Source organism: Strix aluco, chromosome 18 (genome assembly GCF_031877795.1).
Source record: "Strix aluco isolate bStrAlu1 chromosome 18, bStrAlu1.hap1, whole genome shotgun sequence".
NCBI classification, from domain to species: Eukaryota; Metazoa; Chordata; class Aves; order Strigiformes; family Strigidae; genus Strix; species Strix aluco.
The window spans coordinates 6,983,465-7,004,529 of record NC_133948.1 but is presented as its reverse complement, the minus strand read 5'-3'; the positions used below and the strand labels follow the sequence as shown (position 1 = coordinate 7,004,529).

Below are 21,065 nucleotides of genomic sequence, written 5' to 3'. Positions count from 1 at the left end.
CAGTTCTAGTTAATAGATTTAACTTTCTAGTTTTTACTGAAAAGAAGAAATTTTAACATATCTTTTCCCAATAGGCAGGGAAATTAGTTCCCAGGTATAAAACATTGCTTCTGCAACTCAGGACACTAATAGTGTGTTAGTTGACTTTGTCTGACTGGCTTCCAAGAGATCCTCCCATTTTGTCTCTCTGCTGGTATGACTGCAAGAGGAAAAACATTCCAGGGTCTTTTTTTCCATTATGACTAACGTCTAACACAGGAAGACTGAGCAGCTAAGTAATAAGCCTAGCGCACTTCCTCCATATGCATAGTTTCAAATAAGACTACTGCATTTATTCAGAAGGAATAACTTCTTTCTTGCACAGAGCTTGTAACTGTCAAGTTTAAAATGACAAAAACAAGATTCTGCTGGGGTCACTGATGAAAGCCTTCAACTTTGCACAAAACTGAAATAAACCCATTTATACTATCAGACCATAAATACCTGATAGTTGGATAACAAAGAAATATGAAAGTAATCAAATTACTTATTTCAGTCCTTTTTTGATGCTTTCAGTGAAAATATTTTCTGCATTACATTCTTTTCCCTACTTTCCTCCTGCCTCTTTTTTTTTTTTTTCCTCAACTATACTCAACAAATATTTTCACGCCCAACAAATCACGCTAACATACCTTTCACCAATTTACCATCACTGACAGCTTTAGAGGGAGGAATATCCTTTTTAGTTCCTGGAACTCCCTTAGCACTTGGCTCAGATGCATCTTCAGGTGCATGTTCATCTGCAAATTGAGTCTCGCTTGGTGTATCACCGGCAGTATCTGCTGGAACATCTTCAGATGAAGATACTCCCTTTTCAAAAGAAATGTGCAATCTTAATAACTAGGTAGTTCATGAAAGAATTAAAGCAGTGTCTGTGGAGCTGAAATTTTGCCAGCCATTTCAAAAATCAGCTAATCACATATCAGATAATTTTACATCAATAAGCACTCATGACCAAAAGTCTGCTTCTTATAAATAATGTACTACCTCATGTAAATCCACAAGCTGCAAAAACTACAGACCTACAGCGAGAATGTGTTGTTATTTTACAGTGAAGAGAATGTTCTTCAGCTGGTACACTTCCGCCAACAACTGTTTTAAAAACTACGTTTTTAAAATTAGACCCTAAAAGCATATACTTTTTTCCCAAAGTATATTTTTTTAGTTCTTGATTTCCAGGGTCTGGGACAAAATCCATTAAAGTTAATTCACAGGAACAGAATAAAAGCTTATGACATTTTTTCCTAATGTACAATTGCACGATACCTTCTTTACAAAGCCAAGTTTTACAGGGATCAGAGGTTAATGTGCTTGATTTGTTCCAACATTTTGCTGAAGAACATTGGGCCTATCAATGTTTTTTGTGGCATTAAATTGATACAGTACTGTGCGGAGATTTGAATTTCAAGACATTAAAGAATTACTGGTTCTACTATTACATGACTTGCATCATTCAAGATGATCTCTAAACTCATAGTATAAAAATTTTAAGTTGTATACTGTAGAAAATTAAAAATATGTACATGGTGAGTCAGGTGATGACATTAAGTAATTTAACATTTAAACGAGCCTCTCTCAATAAATAGTTTGGTTGTTTTCCACGAGCTGCTGTTAAGTATACCTAATGTTGAAATGCCAGGTATTGAAGAGATCCTTTCATTGCTCCCTGCAGCCATTCCCTGACCAACAGAACTAATTTCTGAAAATTCTCAAAGGGGAAAAACACAAGGAAATCAAGGACTTAATTCTGTATTTACTGAAGCCAGTAGTACAATTTCTTATTAACTTTAATGGCCAAAAGGAGAACAATCAGTTGCATTAGTTGCCTATATGTACATTACTAAAGCATAAAGATAATATTGAAATCATTATTCTAAAAAATTAAAGAGAATGACATTATCTACAAAACCATGCAGTAGGAAAATATGCACTGCTACATGTGACCTCAAGGGACTTAAACCAGTTTCTGCTTGCTTCTTAGCAGTACTCATTTGAACATTTAAAATGTATCCTTTATTATTATACTTTGGCTAGTGTACAATTTCCCCCCAAAATAAATGTTAACAAGTGCTTATTAATTATGTAAGTATTATGAATTCAACCCACTGGTTTGCAAGTAAGAAATTCTAGAATAACAGTCAGCATTGTGGTACAGGACAATTTTGCATGTAATTTATCAGCTGAATAAGATCGTATTTACCACAGCTTATCTTTAAAACTATTAAAACAAAATATTAGACACAAGTGTTTCAAACAGCAACTAGTATTGAATTTCTTCATTTTCCACAAAGCGATTTTGAGGAGTTTACCCACAGGCCTACCTTCTTCAGTTTAAGGCTCCCCAATCTAAGCCTTGAGATGACAAATGACATAGGGCCTAAAAAAAAAATAGCTCTTTCCCATGAAAAGTTAACATCAGATAATGTATTTCTGATACTATTTGCAATTTTCTTTTCAATACGAGAACAATCTAATGAGATTAGCTAACATGAGAATAGTTAAAAACAAGGATGCCAAGTCTGGGTATCATCTTCTAATAACATGAACTAGGAGAAGCAAAGCAAGTAGGAAGCTGATGTGAGATTTTGAAGCTCCGGTATTGTTTCAGTCAATCATGACAGGACTCTTTAGAACAACCTCCCTCAGAAAAAAGCGTGTCAGAAAAGTAGTCTAGCTACTGTGCTATTGTTCTACAAAGAACCATGAGGCATATGAGAAGGTATGGCTGTTAAAAAGTTATACCTAACCTTTCTGACAGCAGAACACTAATCCCAATCCTACAAAGCTCGAAACCTTCACAAAGCACATATTTCCTTGTATAGAAAGCTGAAAGATTTTATATTAAAACCACACTGAGTGGCTGCTTATACTAAAAAGCAAGAACTAAATATCACACCACTTCACATAGCCTTCTTTAAATGCTATACAAAACTAAAAAGCAACAAAAAAAGCATTCACATCCTTTGCTGAACAACCATAATTCAGTGTTCCATTTCTAAAATGTCTCATGGTAACACAACAGATAAGCAAGTCCCCTTTCTCACTTACGCTGCATTTTTAATATACACAAACACACATGTACCTGACAGCTGTCACTGCTCTCTTTTTGAAGGAAGAACTGCTTTTTAAATTCATAATAAGCATTATACTGGTGCCACGGTTGCAGGAACTCAAATCTGTTAAAAGAAAAATGAATATGTGAAAATGCACAGAAACATAGTAAATACCAACAATCCTTTGTCACCTAATTTTCTCTAGCAAATGGAATGCCATTTGATGTTTGGAAGCACTGTAACTTATGCCTAAACTTACAGAGGATACACATTCAGAGCATGCTTTCTAGAGACATTTTGTTAGGTTGGTTGTTTTGAGGATTTGGGCAATAATGCTTTGGCATTACCTTTAAGACAGTCCCTGAATTTCAATTTAAAAAAATTATAGCACTTCTCTTCTTAAGATCCGCATGTCCTGGTAATATATTTAAAAATGAAAACCTCAAATTTTAAAATAGAAGTTAAAATAACGTTTTCTCTTACCTGAGATCATTCTTTGCACGAACACTGGTTTCAAATTTTATTCCATTCCTAGCAACATACTCAGCTAGCTTATCAATAACAGGCTGGATATCGGGGGGTGGAGGTATAATGGCAACCACTGGAGCAATTGTGCTGAAAACATTAAAAGTACATTATTTTTATAAATAGAACATACATATCTTTCAGACTCTTGCTTTAATAAAAAAACCCCAAAACATTACATAGAGGCTTGCTCTCTGGGTTCATTCTGCAGTTAAAACAACTTGATTTTCCATCATGCAAAAACTTCATAGTAGCTAAGTAAGAATAACCACGTACAGTGTCAAAGACCAAAGTGGTGGTAATCAAAGCTGTATAAACACTGGTGAATGCTACTGACGATCACCAACAACACAACCCTTACTAAAACTTCATACTGAAGTGCAGGAAAGAGACCCCTCCAACAAACAAGTAAACGTATATGTGGTACCTTGTAGATGTTGTGGTAGAAGTCAACCCACTGCTGCTATCGGTTGTGTCTGGGGGAGGTGGAGGTGTAGTACCAGGGGGTGGAGGAACTGTTGCTACCCCTGTAGTGCTTGATACAGTCACCCCTGCAGGCAACGCATTGTAGTAGGTGGCAACATCTATTCCTGGAGGTGGAGGCGCGAGGCAATAGGTTCCATCAGGTAGCATATAGTAACTATAATACATGGCTGCCACAGTTGCTATAAAAAGACATATTTAAGAACAAAGTTCTAATTAGAAGAAAAATACCCAATTAAAAAAAAACCAACATTATTGCGTCAGTACAAACACACTGAGAATCCAGATTCACACAACACGCTAGAAATGGTATTTAATTTATCGTGTAAATAAAACAAAACAAAAAAAAAGAAGGCTCCTATTAACATGCTTAGGATGAATAAGAAATATGCAGATTAAGAGGCAGAATCAGAATGTATAGAAGGTCAGTTGGAAGCCAAATAGGCACGAATGGAGAAGTGAACCAGAGAAGACCTATTAAAAAATTAGCTAATATGAAATAATTCTTCCTAATCTAATTCACCTCTGGCAGTTTAACTCAGTTAAAACTATGTATGCATTAAGAAAAAAATGTGCATATATTCAAAACTAACATAGAGAAATTAAACCACTAGTATCACTATATAATATATATTAAACCACTGTTATCGTTAAATATATACACACCTACTAACTAAAACCTCAAAAAGTAGACAGGTTTTGCAATTTAACACCAATACAATGAACAACCGATGTGAGCAAGTTTTCTACACTAGAGGCTTCTACAATTCTAAATATTTATTTCTTGAGAGTGTAAAGGCTTATGGCTTGCTTTCGTTAAGAACAATATTTGATAATGCTTTAATTAGCATAACACTTTTAAAAGGCAGTTACTTCCTGTAAATCTAAAGAATTTCTGCAGAAAGGCAAATAAACAGAAAGTATTCAGGTAAGATATCTCAAAGTATTTACAGTAAGAGTTTGCATTTCCGGAGGCAAAGTTTAATCAATTTATTATAATGAATTATCCTTTTAAAAGGTTCATAAACATTCCTGTGTAGCAGCATTTACTTTCTGCAAAGAATAAGTTTATAAGGAGAGCAGAATAAAGATCTGTTAAGTTTTAAAGGCAGGGAGTGGAGTTGCAAACTTAACTTGTATTGCTACTAAATTATAATCTCCCAGTTTGCATCGTATACATTCAGATTCAAGCCTGACATGAAAGTAGTTGGAAAAGTGACGAGTGTTATTCTACAGAGATACTTACTCTGATTTTAGTCTTTCTTGAAATAACCAGTAATTTTCAATTTCTCCACAGAAATCTTATTTCAGTTTTATTAAGATTCTCTTCAGGTACAGTTTTAAATAAAAATTACTTTCATGCATATTCCTCTCCATATATTACACTGACACCACCTGTAATCCTTTGGGGGGTTCTGAACTCAGATAATCACGGTGATACTTATTTGCAACAACTTTACTAAAAAAACCAAGAACTTCATCATCACCACCACCACCCTGAAGTAACACTACTCATTACCTACAAATTTATAATACCATGAAACCCTACTGTAGTGAATGTTGCAATATAATTTCTTCTATCTCAGTAGTGTCAAATGGTAAGTCCCATAAATGAAAAAGTTTCATTTCTGTATTTCTATATAATCAAGGGGTTTCAGAATTCTGAAATTTCAAAATAATTAGAGGCACATAACCCCAATCAAGTTTGACTTCAACTTTTTGAGTGTCAGAATTTACAAAATTTCCAAGAGTTTATACAAGGCCTGCATTAAGTAGCTTTAAAGATAATGGAAACCAGACACATCCAGAGAAGTTAAGATAATGTTGCTAAAAATTCATAGCAAAGTTTATTCTTAAAAGAGGTTAGAGACAGGATAGTATTTACTTTTATCTGAAATGGTTCAAGAAAAATCTAAGATTAAAGATTTAATAATAATTTGGAGGTAGGAGAAAGTCTTGGTTCTTCAATATCAGGCACAGAAAAAGCAGTTGAGCACACAACTTTCCACACTGCTCACTTATAATTCAAATATATCATTGCTTTTGTTGTTCCTTTGAGAAAAAAAAATAAAATAGGGTCTCCTTTATTAAAGAATGCCCTCTGGAGCTATGGAACTTAAAAGTTAGTACTCCCTCTCAGATATTGTAATGAGAAATACACTTTAAAAGATCAGTTTTTAACCTTGAATCTTGCATATTCATGAATTTTACTCTCTACATAACATTGCACCAGCGCACAGAATAATGGTAAAATAATGAAAAATTATATGAATTGACTGTATAATGAAAAACTTATTTATTTACCATAAAACTACTTCCAAACTTAGAACAGAATGTTGTACTAAAACCTGGTTTTATCACTTCAGTGGGATCCTTCAATTTACATGATTTTACCTTTCCAGATTTTTCTTAGTGTTAGACATTCCAGCAAAACTGTTCAAAGTAAATTTACCATCTGCATTTCGCTTAATTCAGTAAGCTTTTTTTAATGGGAATCTCATGAATTACTGTATAGGACAATTTTATATTCAACAGTGAAGGCCCTCATTAGGTTTCATTAATAGAAATTGATGGAAGTTATCAAAAAACATGGAGGATATTGTGCTAACCATACTCATAGACTAGAGACTTGGCCTCCTGCCTGCCCACCCCCTCCACCCCATTTCTGTTTACCCTAAGCAGCTAACAATTCCACAGACACTCAGTGGATGAATGTACCTTCAAAGACTCAGGAGATTGAAAAAGAATAAATATCAGTTACGAATGATCAAGTATGAAGCTAACGTATTTTCTTTCCACCAGCATCCACATACAATTCATCAAGACACACCACCAGCTGTCTAATCACAATGCACTTACAATCAGAAGAATATTCTGCTTGTGATGTCTGTACAGCTGCCCCATCTGTTGACTGTGGTGTAGATGAGTTATTATCTGATTGGGCTTTGCGCACCAGTGCTGCAAGTGGATGATCAGGGTCTACTACCTTCAAAGGCTGAAAAGATTTTAAGAATAGAAACAAAATTAAAATTTGAAGCACGTATTTAAATCATGATAGTATCAACCTAATTTGGAAAGCAAATCTACGTTAATAATTATCAGTAATATTGTCTAAACAATGAAGTTACTGTTTTTGTAACTCTCACATCAGAATCAACTTCTTTTTTGAAAATTAGTGGAAAACAAAACAAAAAAATACTTTAATGTGGACAGAAATCCACGACATAAAAAAAAAGCAGGTATTACTCATTTACTGATGAGGCTGCGATAAAACACAGAACCTGACTTATCTAAGTATCAGACACTACCATTCTTCTGAAAGCCTCAAATGTGTACAACCATTTCTCATTCCCATTGTTCTGTCACTGATCATACTCAGAAAACAAAAATAACTAACATACCCCACAAAATTTTCATTAAACTAGTAGTACATTCTGCTGAAATATTATTTGCTGAAACTATTACTTCACGTCAACATTTTATCTACTAAAATCTAAAACCAAAACATTCTTTCTCATCCTATATACAGGAGGCACTAAATATCTTAACCCTTCCAGTTTCAATACAGGTTCTGTGGGATAAACTCTTCAGTGATGCCCTCAATACCACAGGACATCAAAACCAAAGATATAATTCCTTACAAATGGAAAAATAACAACTTATGTACTAGAGAAAATGTAGCTTGAAAGCTTACCAAAACAGACTTAAATTACTAAGACACAGTCGGGGGGGCGGGGGGGGGGGGTGGGGTAAATCTTTGTTAACAGATGATCTTAACACCTGCATATTACAATTTTTGTGCCCATGAATCAGATGGTTTACAAGGTAGGAAGTAATTTTAATAGGGTCAATTACCTTCATGAGTTCTTCAAGCCTACTGCATTTTTTAGACGCAAAGAGACTTGGATGCAAATAATTTCCATCATCATCATCGTCGTCATCATCTTCTTCCTCAGATTTGACTCTCGAGTCTAAATAAAAGCAATGTCTGAATTTTATTTGGGTTTGTATTGGGAGAGAAAGATGGTACAGGACATACGTGTTCTTAAACTACCATTTACATAAATCTGCTTATACAGGAAGATATTGCTAGCCATCAATAAAACAAAAACCTAAGCGCACAGACCAACTTTCCATGGGACTAGAGATATATAAGTATTCCTAAAAGCTCCAAAATCATAGCAGCTCTTGTATTTGAAAGTTTCACAAAACAATCTTTCCTTTTAAAACTCTCCCCCAATTTAAGCAAAATTTTGAATCATCACATCAATCTCAGCTGCAGGATAACAGTATTGCCATTGCAACACACCAACAAGATGCAGCTATTTTGCCAAAAAAGACCAGTGGATGTTTCAGTGATTCACATCCTGAAGCTATCCATTTGACAAGCAACAACTTACGTTTTTTCTCGTCCGCTTTATTTTCAGAAGGAGCAGCGTATCTTCCCTCTTTCATAGCCTTCTGAATGAATTTGTAGTAGGGATTGAGGTAGTGATCAAATCGCAAGAAGTCAAACTGGGAGTTGCGTGCTTGCTTGGCTTTTAGCATGATCTCAAACTGTGCTCCCTGCTTGCAGACAAAGTTTGCAGTTCGTTCTATAATTGCATGCATTTTTGCTGTTGGTGGCTGTGGGAGTAAAATAACATATATTTGTATTCTCAGAAGCAGCTGGTAAAGTGTGTTAGAACTCCAGAGGGAATTAGAAAGAGCAGTAGTTCCCTGCCCCTCAGCTTTCTCTAGCAACTCAGTTTCATAATCACTTCTAACTAGTGAAAGAATATCAGCACTAAAAAAAAAAACCAGTCCCGATCTTCCCTAGCTGCTCATTAATTTCCTTTTGCAAGATCCACTCCTTCCATCAGCACAACTATTTTTGCCATTGCACACCAAATTGAAGAGGGGAACAAATCCTGGTTGACTTTGATGTAGCAAAAGAATTCTCCTAAGCCAGGTACATTCCACAGCCAGACAGACAGTTTGCTGGCCCAAGAGAGGAGACAGGTCTGTTTCTTGACACAGCAGTGCCAACTTAAAGTGGCCCTCTCTTACAATACCTCAAGTCACTCTGAAGACTCAACATGTAAGGTCTTCCCAACAGCTGTCCTTTATTCTGTTATCATTGAATGTGCAAATATTGTTCCCTGATAGAAAAGCTTGTTACTATGCACTTGCTTGGAAGGAACATGTTGCACCATAAGACCAACGTAAGAACTGCAATTGCTATGTGCTGTCACATTCCCATGAAGAGTCATTTAAGTCATTAAGCAGCATCCATACATTTCCACTCCTGAAATCCCATCTAAGGAGCACTGCCATATCAAACCCAAGAGGTGAAAAGAACAAGAATATAGTTAAAGAATGAATGAACTTCACCATTCACTGTCTTTAATTTCATACTCAGATAGCTCTGTTTTGTCTTGTGCTCAATAAACTGTAGAAATACATATTCTGTGTGCCTATAAAAAATGAAGTGTCACATTAATGATTTGGTTTAGCTTTGCATTTTTATTGGTCTAGATATAGAAGTATGTTGTGAACATCAGAAAATCTTTTTCAGAAGATTGGAAGCACGTGAGACAGTGGTGTTCTATTTAGGGAAAAAAGTCTGAATGTGATCAACAGCACATTTTTAGAAATTATTTTCAGCCGATTGGATCTTTTACTAGAACAACATGTTCAATATGGAAAATAATTAGTTGTGTCAAGTTTTACTTATCCCTCTAAAACACTACCAAAGATTACTTTAATTAGAGGCAATGAAGTTCTCAACAAGCTGATAACATTTTATGCATTGCCAGTTTCACTGTTTAATCATACATGAAGTTTCTCTATTTCTGTGGTTCTTAACAGAAATACAAAATACACTTAAGGCTGAGAGACTCATAAACAAAGCTGCAAATCAGCAAGGAAGCTCAAGAACTATTTTATCTGAAATTACTATCTGGTCTTGAATTTGAAACTGATACCACTATAAGCTCTGGAATACAGGCACTATGCATATTAATATGCTTTTAATTGACTTCTAAGATTACTAACACCACTGATCTACAAAACTTTAGAAACTTTATAAAGTGAAAAACATTGAATGGCAAACAGAGATGCAGCTATCATAGATATGTTCTAGTTTGGTATCACATTTAATAAAAACACTAAACATTTAAACTGAGAAGAACTGTTATAACTTCTGAAATTTGAGAATACTTGCCAGAGCTGAGAAAAAATCCTTCTGAAAAATACTCCAATGCCATAAATGCTATCATGTAGTCAGATAGTCTGTTCTAATCTTTAATTATTATTGTAATTAAAAGCTTTTCATGAATGAGTCTCCCTTACTGCTAGTTAAGCAACTATCCTCCAATTTTCAGTAAGCCTGCAAAATAATTTTAAGTCTTATGTTGCCTCTCAGTACTCTCATCCGGAGAAAACAAAGCAATTTGCAATCTCTCCTCGTAAGTTTAACTGATAATTTCCTCTTGCAGCCCACTTCCAGAGCAACCATGCACTTCTTAAAATGCAACAGACAAGAACAGTCACCTTTGCCCATAACTCTGACATCAACAGTTTTAACCAGTGCAAGACCTCCTGCATCCTCAACCCAACTCTCCTATTTGAAGTTCCAGAATGACATTGCTGCTGCAGTTGGAGCTGCCATACACTGAACATTCAACAGCCCACTACAGCCTCTGGATCTTTTTTGCAGTAATGCTGCCTAACTATTTAGTCTGCATTTAACATCTGCACTTTGGACTGCTCTGTATTACAAGAACTATTTTACATTTGTCTTTATTGAACTGCACCTTGCAGATTGTGAACAAAGTCTCCAAGTTAGCAAGCTGATTCTCGAATTTTATCTTATTTCCAAGCACTACAGTTTCCTCCCCAAAATGATTCAAAGTTTACAAGTGTCCTCCCCCTGCCATAACCATCTACAAGTGCCATGTCTTTTAACTTGAATGTTAATTAGCAGTAAACTCAGGAATGACCTAGAACATTTCTACAAATCAGCAATATAGCTGTACACCTTTTCCAATCACTTGTGGATCGACATAATGGCAATAGAATTTATCAAGTATTTATCTCTGTCTCTTTAAAAATAGGAACAAGGTAGAGTAAGAAGTATTTTTTAAAGATGCCTGTAAAACCCCATCAATAATTTACCAGTCTTCTAACCTTCACAGCAATTAAATTAAAAAATATGGAATAAAAACATTCAGTGGTAAAAGTGAGTGACTTGATTAGAACAACAATAACAAATTATCAAGGCTTACAAAAAAAAGTTCTCACAATTCCCGATCCAAGGTCAAATATACGTTGTTTTCAGAGCTGCTGTCTAGACATTTTGCATTTTTTTTAAAATTCAAAAGTAAATATGCCAACATTTGCCTTCTGTTAATTTGAATATACTAGAGTTCTACAGATGACTGACAAATTACTTCCGTAAGCCCCATACTGCAATCTGCAACTTACATGTAAAATGTATCTTAAGTTTCAGAACTTAAGCAAAGCAGTGATCTAAACCAGCAAGCACTCTTTCACCAGCAGTTACTTTTTGGAAACAGCATCCAAACGCTAAATAAGCAGCTTCTCACTGAGAACTCAATATTCTTATTCTCAGATTAAAGTATAACTCATAATTTAAAGGCAATAACGTATAAAAATCTTCCCTGAAGTCAGAAGTAGGTTTATAAGCACTTCACTAATGAAATGTATTATAAGATTGTAAAGAAAAGTAGAGAAAGTAAAATTAGAACAAGTGAAGTTGCACATTAGATTTGTTAAATAGCTCTTATTTCATATAAAAAACAGAGCAGGATAAAAATTTTCAATTAAAAGGTAATGAAGTAGAAACACACTCTTACATAAATACCCTGTGTTCACCATTAGTTATTCTCAGAGTGCTTTGAATCTTTACTGGCCAAAGTTATCAAGTTGAGAAGGCAGCCCAAATATAAATTAACACTTTCATGACACTGTCCCACATGACACACTTGTCTTTAAATTGCAGAGACATGGATGTGACAGATGGACCACTCAGTGGATGAGGAACTGGCTGGATGGTCACACTCAAAGAGTAGCGGCCAACGGCTCGATGTACAGGTGGAGAGCAGTGACGAGTGGCATCCTCACGGGTGGGTGTTGGGACTGGTGCTGTTTAACATCTTTGTGGGCGACACGGACAGTGGGACTGAGTGCACCCTCAGCCAGTTTGCCAACGACACCAAGCTGTGTGGTGCAGTCGACACGCTGGAGGGAAGGGATGGGCCATCCAGAGGGACCTGGACAGGCTGGAGAGGTGGGAACGTGCAAACCTCATGGAGTTCAACAAGGCCAAGGGCAAGGTCCTGCACATGGGTTGGGGCAATCCCAAGCACAAACACAGGCTGGGTGACGAAGGCTCTGAGGAGACCTTAGAGCAGCCTTTCGGTACTTAAAGGGGGCTACAGGAAAGGTGGGGAGGGACTCTTTATCAGTGGGTGTAGGGATAGGATGAGGGGTAATGGTTTTGAACTGAAAGAGAGTGGATTTAGATTAGATGTAAGGAAGAAATTCTTTCCTGTGAGGGTGGTGAGGCACTGGAACAGGATGCCCAGAGAAGCTGTGGCTGCCCCCTCCCTGGCAGTGTTCAAGGGCAGGTTGGACAGGGCTTTGAACAACCTGGTCTAGTGGAAGGTGTCCCTGCCCATGGCAGGGGGTTGGAACTATACGACCTTTAAGGTCCCTTCCAACCCAAACCATTCTGTGATTCTATGATATAGGAGAAAGAATATTATTTGACTTCCCAGATCTTTTATGAAACTTGAAATAAATTGAAAATCCTCATGGTTGCAACTCTACTCAAGCTGGCAACTATTCAGCTCCCTTCCCGGGAAAAATACACAAGTTGCAATTAAGTTAACAGTTTACTATGTAGCAAATTCTGGTAACATCACATGAGCTTCTATATCACTTCCAAGTTATTTCAGAATTTGCTACAAATAATCTATGGCTTTTCTCCTTGAATAGGCTAGTCTTAAACACAGCCTTTGTATTTGATCTCTTCCTACGCTCTTCAGATTGTGACTCAATTAAAAAGAATCCAGAAAAAAATATTTTGAACAGAAGCAATCTTTTGGTTTAATGGTCCTTGATATTTGGAATGTCAGCCCTGACATCTCAGTAAGTATCCATTCGAAGAACAACTGCCCTTTAGTGACACAAAATGCACTTACCATAAGCACTGCAATAATTTCAGTATGAAAAAGAAGATTCAAGAGAGTTGACAGAATTCAAAAACTCAAGAAAGAATTAAGCTACCACTCCAGAATAATTTAAAAAGGTACCACACTAAAGTTAATGGGGGAAAAAACCAAAACAGTAAAGCACCATAAACTCCTTGAAAACTGACAGAAATGTAGGATGCATTAAATGTATACACATACCAGTTCCACATCAGAAGGTACGTTCAGTCCTGGAGGGGCAACAAAAGGTTCTTCATTTTCTTCTACATTTTCTGTCTGAGCTGTTTCTACAAGAAAGGACAGAATAAAATACTATAGGACAAAACATGTCAAAGTACCCAAATGTTAACAAAAAGTTATTAAAATAAAGTATATCTTACACAATGTGCAATCAAGGAATTTACCAAATGAAACCATAACCAGCATTTGCACTGAAAAGATTTAAAGACAGTTCCTCTCCCTGGTGTTACATGTAGTTTAGCTAAGATTGCATAAATGATGTCTTAACAGAGGTATTAAGAAGAATAAAACTCTATAAACCTTAGCCCTGGCTACAGTGCTGAAGACAAACAAGTGTCAAATCAAATAGAACACACATATTTTCATGAATATTACTCCTTGTTTTAACAAGAAACCCCATGCAAAATTAAGGGGAACCATTTCCAATGCACTGGGTGAATCCTTTCCTAACAAGGATTAAAATATTACAGCTATCCAATATCTCTAAAGCTGTTAAGATGCATACATCTGGTCTACCTGTATTCTGTTCTCTGTTAATTGACCATTTCAGCCTATGCAAACAAACCTAAGTACTTTCATCAGCTTCCTAACCCTAAGGAAAGTTGTACGGGAATGCAATAGGGAGGCTAAAATCCACTTCCATCATGTACAAAGATAAACCAGTAGCTGCCTTAATAATTGATTAAAATAAATGTTGCCATTCATCTGTGAGTTCAGTCTGAAGTTGGTATGGTTCCTTTAAATCAAGTTTAACATATCGAAATATTTAACAGATTTATCACATGAACTACTCATTTAAAATCTTTCTTTTATAAAGGCCAATTTGTATTACATTCTGTTATTTGGTATACCAGAATCTTCTGAAAATATTTTCCTTTACAAATATTTATAATAATTGAAGTGGAAAGCTTACTTTTAAAAGTATTATCTGTTTTATTATTATCTATTCTACTAGCTTTAAGAGAAAATGTATTCCAGTTTTATCCTAATGAATGAGACAGCACAAATTGCATGAAAACCTGACTATGGGAACTATGGCCACAGACAGGAGAACAGCCTAATCATGCATGAGATGTCAGAGCAATTACTGCATACAAGCTCTTACCCATGCAAGAGAGTTAACTTTTTTGTTGCTGTCTGGTGGGTTAAGTTTTTTTAAATGAACTCAAATAGTTTAACTCCACAAAGGCACACAGAAATTTTAGCATCAAGGAAAGAAGGAAGAAGCAGAATAGGACTGCTTCTTTTGGCAGCAGCTCCAGCTAACACTTGAAGTGTTCACAGAACTACAGCCTGTAATTCACATTACTGTTATCTTCATCTTCCAATACTGGATTTTACTCTGACTTATAATAAATGAACGTTAAGAATTTATAGTATGGTATTATTGGAAATTGTTACCATATTACCATTTTACCATCTATTAAAAGTCTGTACAGTTCAACTACAGCAAAACATAATACCAATGTTTCTGTCTCACTTTTGCCCCAAGTACTTTTTCCCCAAGTGTTACCATAAAATGTCCCTTTGTTATCTATCATTACTAAAAATTTTCTAGAAGATAAAGAGTTTGGTAAGAAAGCTCACAACTGAGACAATGTTCCAATGACCTGCTATGAGGATCTCTACTTCTCAGCAGCAGCACTGAGAATTCTCACATTGCACCACAAGATTTTGTAATAGCTTAGCATGACACTTCAATGATGTATCAAATGTTAATTAACTAAATATTAACTTTTTTAAAGACTGAGTAGTTATATCTCTCTTTGCCAATGACTAAGTAGTCACATTTTAGCATTATTCCTAACAAAATTACTTCATTAAGGCTGAAATACATTATTCTAGATATCATGCTAGGAAAGAAACCCAGACACAACTTGAACTCACAACAGCTCTCTTATCAAATGAAATTGGAATTTTTATTTATTCCTTACATACTTGATCAAAGGTAGATTGTGTAACATTATGGCACATTTTCATGCAGTTTTGCTAAGGCCTCCTCCAATACAGACACCCTATAACGTTCAGCAGATTGCCTTTTTATTTAGACTAATACACAGAGGGCATTCACCTTTTTAATCTCTATGCAGTAGAGAAAGATGGGGGAGCCAAACTACAAACATGCTCTTCCCTATCACCTCTAATTTTTCAGTAGGCTTATCCCTATCCCAGACCCACACCATATGAAAAACACCCCTATGACAAGAAGCACTTAAAAACTGTATGTAAAGAGAACTTAGAAACTATTTGGTTACAGAATCTACCAGACAAATGGGAAGAAAACAAATGAAACAAACCCCAGAAAAGATAATGCAGTTCAGCATCAAGACTGAAGAGTACAGGCAAAACCCTTGGTAGAATGCAAGCAGCATGGACACTGCCCTGACACAACCTCTCACACGCAGCAGCAAAGAACACTAAAAAAGCTTTAGCACCTAGAATGATCCTGCATTCTAGACACACCTTGGTAAAAAAAAGCACGTCATACAACAGTAACCCATCAATATGCAGTTAGACAACCCAACTGTTAATTAAGCAATCCCAAATTTACCGAGACAGAGTTCAATAACACTTGAAAGTTTCCTTAAGACTTCATGTTAACAATGCAAAGTTATCGTAATTAAAGACAGGAACATGAGAACCTGAATTCTGCATTTTTTAAGATCACAGAGAGGGGCACACTATGTTGAAGACAGACTCGTTTATAATAATTAAGATGACAAAATCTAAACTTAAAAAAATACATATTCTCGTTAGTTACTATTCTATGTTCATAATGATTTTTTCCTTCTTGACCAAGAAACATGGTGTTAACAGACTGCCATGTGATGAATTACTATTTTTTTCTGAATAAGAATCTGCAAGACGGCAGAATTAAACTTCCTATCCTGACTGTAGTATTGACTGTGCCACAGAAGGAAAACATTAAGCACATCAGTAACACAGTTCCATAAAAACTTTTTTGAAATGCTTTGAGCAGATTTTTTACTTGCATTTTAATGAAGCACACATTTTCAACCTTCAACTCTAAGTGAGAGACATAGAGGTGCCATGTTCTTCATCTCAATTAACCCTTGCTATTTTTACCCCTTACCTCTTTGTTTTGCAGGCTGATGCTCCTCTTCCTCAGTGGGTTCTGAAGGGTCATAATAATCACTGCCATAACGGAATCCCACTGCATTATAGGTACCATCCTCTGCCAAAGCTTCACTCAGTCTTTTATATTCCTCCTCTTGAACAAAAATGCAATTACCAATCATTAGAATATATTTAAAAGCTTATTTCTTAAAAAAAAAAAGGTAATATTTCTTACTTTAGTAAAAAAAAAAGTAATATTTCTTACTTCAGTTTTTAAATGAGAAGGTTTCACATAATCATTTTAGCTTTCATTAAAAACTGAATAGAAAAACACAGCATGTACATATGCTGACTGTTTATTTCTTCCTGAAGAGATAAAGGCTGCGGGTTAAAACACTGTAATGTAATTACGTATACAAAAGCACAGAATTGCATTTATACAACACTGAAAATGTAGCAGAATGTGTTTATTTGGGTTTTTTTGGGTCTGAAATCCCAGTCTGCCCTCAGAATCTGGGCAATTTCTGTGTGGATCTATATTTAAACTATCCTGAGGTCCTCTCACATACGCAAAGACTCCCGTTTTTCGAATCCACTGGGTACTGTCAAGATAACATCAGAAAAAGAGAGTATAAAATTAGGAGTAAATTTAATTTCATAATTATTTATTTAAACATGTGCTAAACTCAGGAAGTTTCCTTGAGCAATACCTTGCCTCGCCTCCTCCTCAAGCAAGTCCGTATGCAAGGCTAAATACCTCTCTTCATCACAGAGGGCTTCTATTCTAGCTTCCTCTTCAGACAATTGATAATCTCTGTTCCACGTGGAATATTCAGCATCATATTCAGAAAGGTCATGTAGGTGACCACGCCCATCATACCTGCAAGATGAAACAGCTGGTCAATGCAAAAAACTTAGGGCTTGGGTTTATGCGACTACTTAAATACTTACCCATTAAAAATGAAAAAAAAAATACTTATACGTTAAAGCATATTTCCTTTTAGAAGTTACGTTTAATTTTGCTAATCATTTGTCACCAACTATCGAAAATTTGTTTAATAGTCTAAATTCCTCTCAAAGAAACTAATAAATTATTACAATTAAAGGCAAAGGTATCCTTTAATAGTTTAAGTGGGATCCATTTCCTTAACAGCTCTTACCGTACGTGCTTCAACCAACCAATCAATGTCACTTGCAAAATACGTTTTTCTGGAAAGTCAAATAGCTTACATTCACACAAACCCGAATACATAAATACCTATCCGTAAGAACCAAACGGTCGAAATTTCCTCGCTTCTTTCTGCTAGTCCCGAACTCTCAGGAGATATCTTCACCATAGAAACTTGCGTCCATTGGAGGTAAAATCATGGCTAGGCTCGGCCCCTAGCCATTTGGCTGAGGAAATAAGTTCTGGGTTATGTGATAGAGAGACACACATACATAGGAACAGTAACATATACATGCAATTTAAGGAGGTTCACCGTAAAAACGGCAAAGATCAATGACGTACAGTTCCTTTCTACTAAGCAAAAATAATTTTATTTGCAGGAAAAGCACTGCATTGGGATAATGTTTATGCATCAGTAAGAGAAACTGATTGAAAAGTAAAGTGACAGTAAACTCGACTCCGCTGAGGTGTCTTCCCACACACAACTCTTGACTTGTGCCAACTTGCTAGACCAAAAACAAGGAAAGTAAATATTCTTATAGCAGAAAGTTAATGAAACACGTAGGTCTGGTTAATCAAGCTCTGTCCACAGGCAAACTTCAACCCTTGTCTTCTCATAGCAATGTGCTTTTCTTAAAATGGTGAAAATGAAGACTTCCTGCTGCTGGAGATAAAAAGAATCTAAGCTTCCAAAGGAGTTTATAAGATTAGTAATTGCAAGCTACCTTAACTTACAAATGTATGTTATTTAGATTTTTTCAGTATTATATGTACATACATGCACATACTTAGTTTTTGCTCCCAACAATTTCTGTAACGCCTGTAAATAGGGTTACTGTTGCACAAGACCACAAAAATGGCCTCTACCTACTAATGAAATCTGTCACAAAAGTGATCTGGACTAGAAGTGTGCATCATAACACTTCTATTCCTATGTAAGTAAGAATTAAACATAGCTACATTTATGGCTGATTTTTCATATCTTCGTGTTTATTCCAATTTAACAAATTAATTTATCCAGTCTTATGGAAGGAAATTAAAAGATCTTCCCTTACTGATATTTTTCCAAGCCAAATATGGTTGTTAAATCAAACCAAGAAAAATCATGTATAGCACCAAAGCAATGATGAAATTGAGGGAACAAATATCTATAGTATGCCATGTGATCCTTTTCAAACCAAAATCCTTCCATCTTTCCCACTGAGGTTTTCAGGGTCAGCCACAACTCTTAAAATGTACTTTCAGTGCTCCACTCAAATATATCCAACCTGACCTCCCATTTTTCCTCTCTCCAGGAAAATATTCAGAAAATTCATTCTGAATGAATTTATTTCTAAATCCCACCCTGCACTGCTGAAACAACTTATGAGACCAGAAGAAACATCAAAGTAGATTCTATTACTCTCTCTGGCCATGAACCTGTACCTACTGCAAAACAACCAAAAAAAGCCACCCCTGACATAGAATTTGAAAAGCAAGCATCCAAAATCAAAGCCATTCTGCCTAACACAGTGAATCATAGCACAAGGAAAAAGTAATTAGGCCAACAACTGCTTTTGGGGTTATCCCACCAACAGCCTGCAGCCAGATTATGTAGGAGAAATAAGAAAACCCTATTTCCCCATAGGTGGATAAATACCTTTCCACTCCCCACACTGCAGCCTTCTCGCTTAGAGACTATATAAAGTGCCTAATAAGCATTCCCATGCAATAAGGCTCCCTTGGTTTCCAAGTGAGAAAAGATGATGTTTGTGGTTTGCATTGAAAAGGAACAGATCATTCCCACTCTCCACTCCACCCTGTAAACCCTACCCTAACAAGTGGAGCAGACAGACCCGAGGCACACTGAGTGTCAGAAGGAGGGGAACGTCCCAGCACTGCCAGAGCGGGGAACCCCACGTTCCCGCTGCCGGGGGGACGGCCCTGCAGCGTTACAACAGCAGCACTCGAAGCACTCTACCAGGAGGAGCTGCCCTCCGACTCTGCCAGTGAAGAAGATCCCCACACGTCTGCCAGTGAGCCCTTTGTTCATCCCCCGCCCTCACTTGCCCACAGCATAAGGGGAGGAACAGAAAGAGGCTATAACAGGAGATCTCGCAGCAGAGTCTGGGGGTTGTGTTACACCGACCTATCGATCATGATCTTGGGGTCTCCCATCCAAGGAATAAGGTGTCGCCCCTGCTCCTGGTACTGAGCCTTCTCATCATCTCGAAACAGCTTGCAGGCATAGCCGAACACCAGCAGCTCCACACGGCTATTCCCACCTCCACCTCCTCCTCCACCTCCTCCGGGGGGCCCGGGGACCGCTCCCCCGCCTGACAACAACATTAGGGGCGGCGGGCCTGCTTCTTCTGCAGTCCGTCGAGAACCTCCGACCCCTCCGTACATCACCAGGGGATGCAGCGAGGAGGAGGAAACTCGCAGTAACAACGACTGTCCGAGAAGCGAGTCCCCCAGAAGGCCGGGCCCGCACTAAACTCCCCAGCTCCTGAGCACTACAGTCGCCATCACCCGAAACAAAATGGCGACCCTTCCGCTTCCGCTGGCAGAGCGGAGGCTGCGCTGGCTTCCGGCGGCCCGCAGATTCGCCATCGATTTTAGCGGCCCGACGGCGAAATCGAAGAAAAACGCGGTGCGGCGGGGCGAAGCTCCGCGCTACCCGTGGGGCGGGGCCGCGCCTGGCGCCCGCACCCGGTTGCCAGGCGGGGACTGCGGCGGAACAAGCGCGGCGAAAGTGCGGATCCAAGGGAAGGGGAGGGCGGGGCCAGGCGGCCCCTCTGCGGCGCTCGGCGCGCTTGAGGGGGCTGCTCGGGTCCTGCCGCGGCCCGGCCGCTAGTGCCGAGGGCTGGGCTCGTTCGTGGCGCATCTCAGCTGAAACGTGTCCACAGAGCTTAACAAGAGAAGGAGGGAGGTCGGGGAGGCTCTGCGCAGGGAGGGAGGCCGTGTCTCCTGTCGCCCCGCGGAGGAGCCCCACGGAGGACTGAGGAGTCACCGGCGAGATGGGCAGCGGCAGAGCCCAAGGAAATGGAGAGGCTGAGGGTTACGGGGCTGGGCAGAAATGTGTGCCAGGGAGGGTGGCTCTGGCAGGGGGAGCGGTGGGAAGGCGAAGCACAAAGCGGGGAGTCTCCTCAGGCCGCTGTGGGAAGGCCCGGGGGAGAGTGGGCCTGGGAGCCAAGGCGGGAAGCGGAGAGGCTGTGGCGCTGAGGAAGGTTTTTCAAAAAACCCGATAAATTAGACTATTTTTGCTAGAGTTGTGTAATT

General features: G+C 37.8%; 1 protein-coding gene across 8 annotated transcripts in view; it reads right to left on the bottom strand.

Annotated features, from left to right (window-relative positions):
• The window catches only part of SFSWAP (splicing factor SWAP), a 49,113-nt gene extending 28,775 nt beyond the window's left edge, over positions 1-20,338 (bottom strand). For 3 of the 8 annotated variants that reach the window (XM_074844648.1, XM_074844649.1, XM_074844656.1), the window contains exons 1-11: positions 19,933-20,338; positions 17,347-17,516; positions 16,653-16,790; positions 13,520-13,605; positions 8,501-8,726; positions 7,956-8,071; positions 6,960-7,095; positions 4,045-4,282; positions 3,576-3,707; positions 3,122-3,215; positions 672-849 (exon numbers count right to left, since the gene is read on the bottom strand). In XM_074844648.1, coding sequence (XP_074700749.1) covers positions 672-849; positions 3,122-3,215; positions 3,576-3,707; positions 4,045-4,282; positions 6,960-7,095; positions 7,956-8,071; positions 8,501-8,726; positions 13,520-13,605; positions 16,653-16,790; positions 17,347-17,516; positions 19,933-20,192 — 1,774 coding nt within the window. In that variant the 5' untranslated portion in view covers positions 20,193-20,338. Of the gene's footprint in view, positions 1-671; positions 850-3,121; positions 3,216-3,575; positions 3,708-4,044; positions 4,283-6,959; positions 7,096-7,955; positions 8,072-8,500; positions 8,727-13,519; positions 13,606-16,652; positions 16,791-17,346 lie in introns of all 8 variants that reach the window. The other 5 variants (XM_074844650.1, XM_074844653.1, XM_074844655.1 and 2 more) reach the window with 5 other exon arrangements.
• Positions 20,339-21,065: the final 727 nt, after the last annotated feature.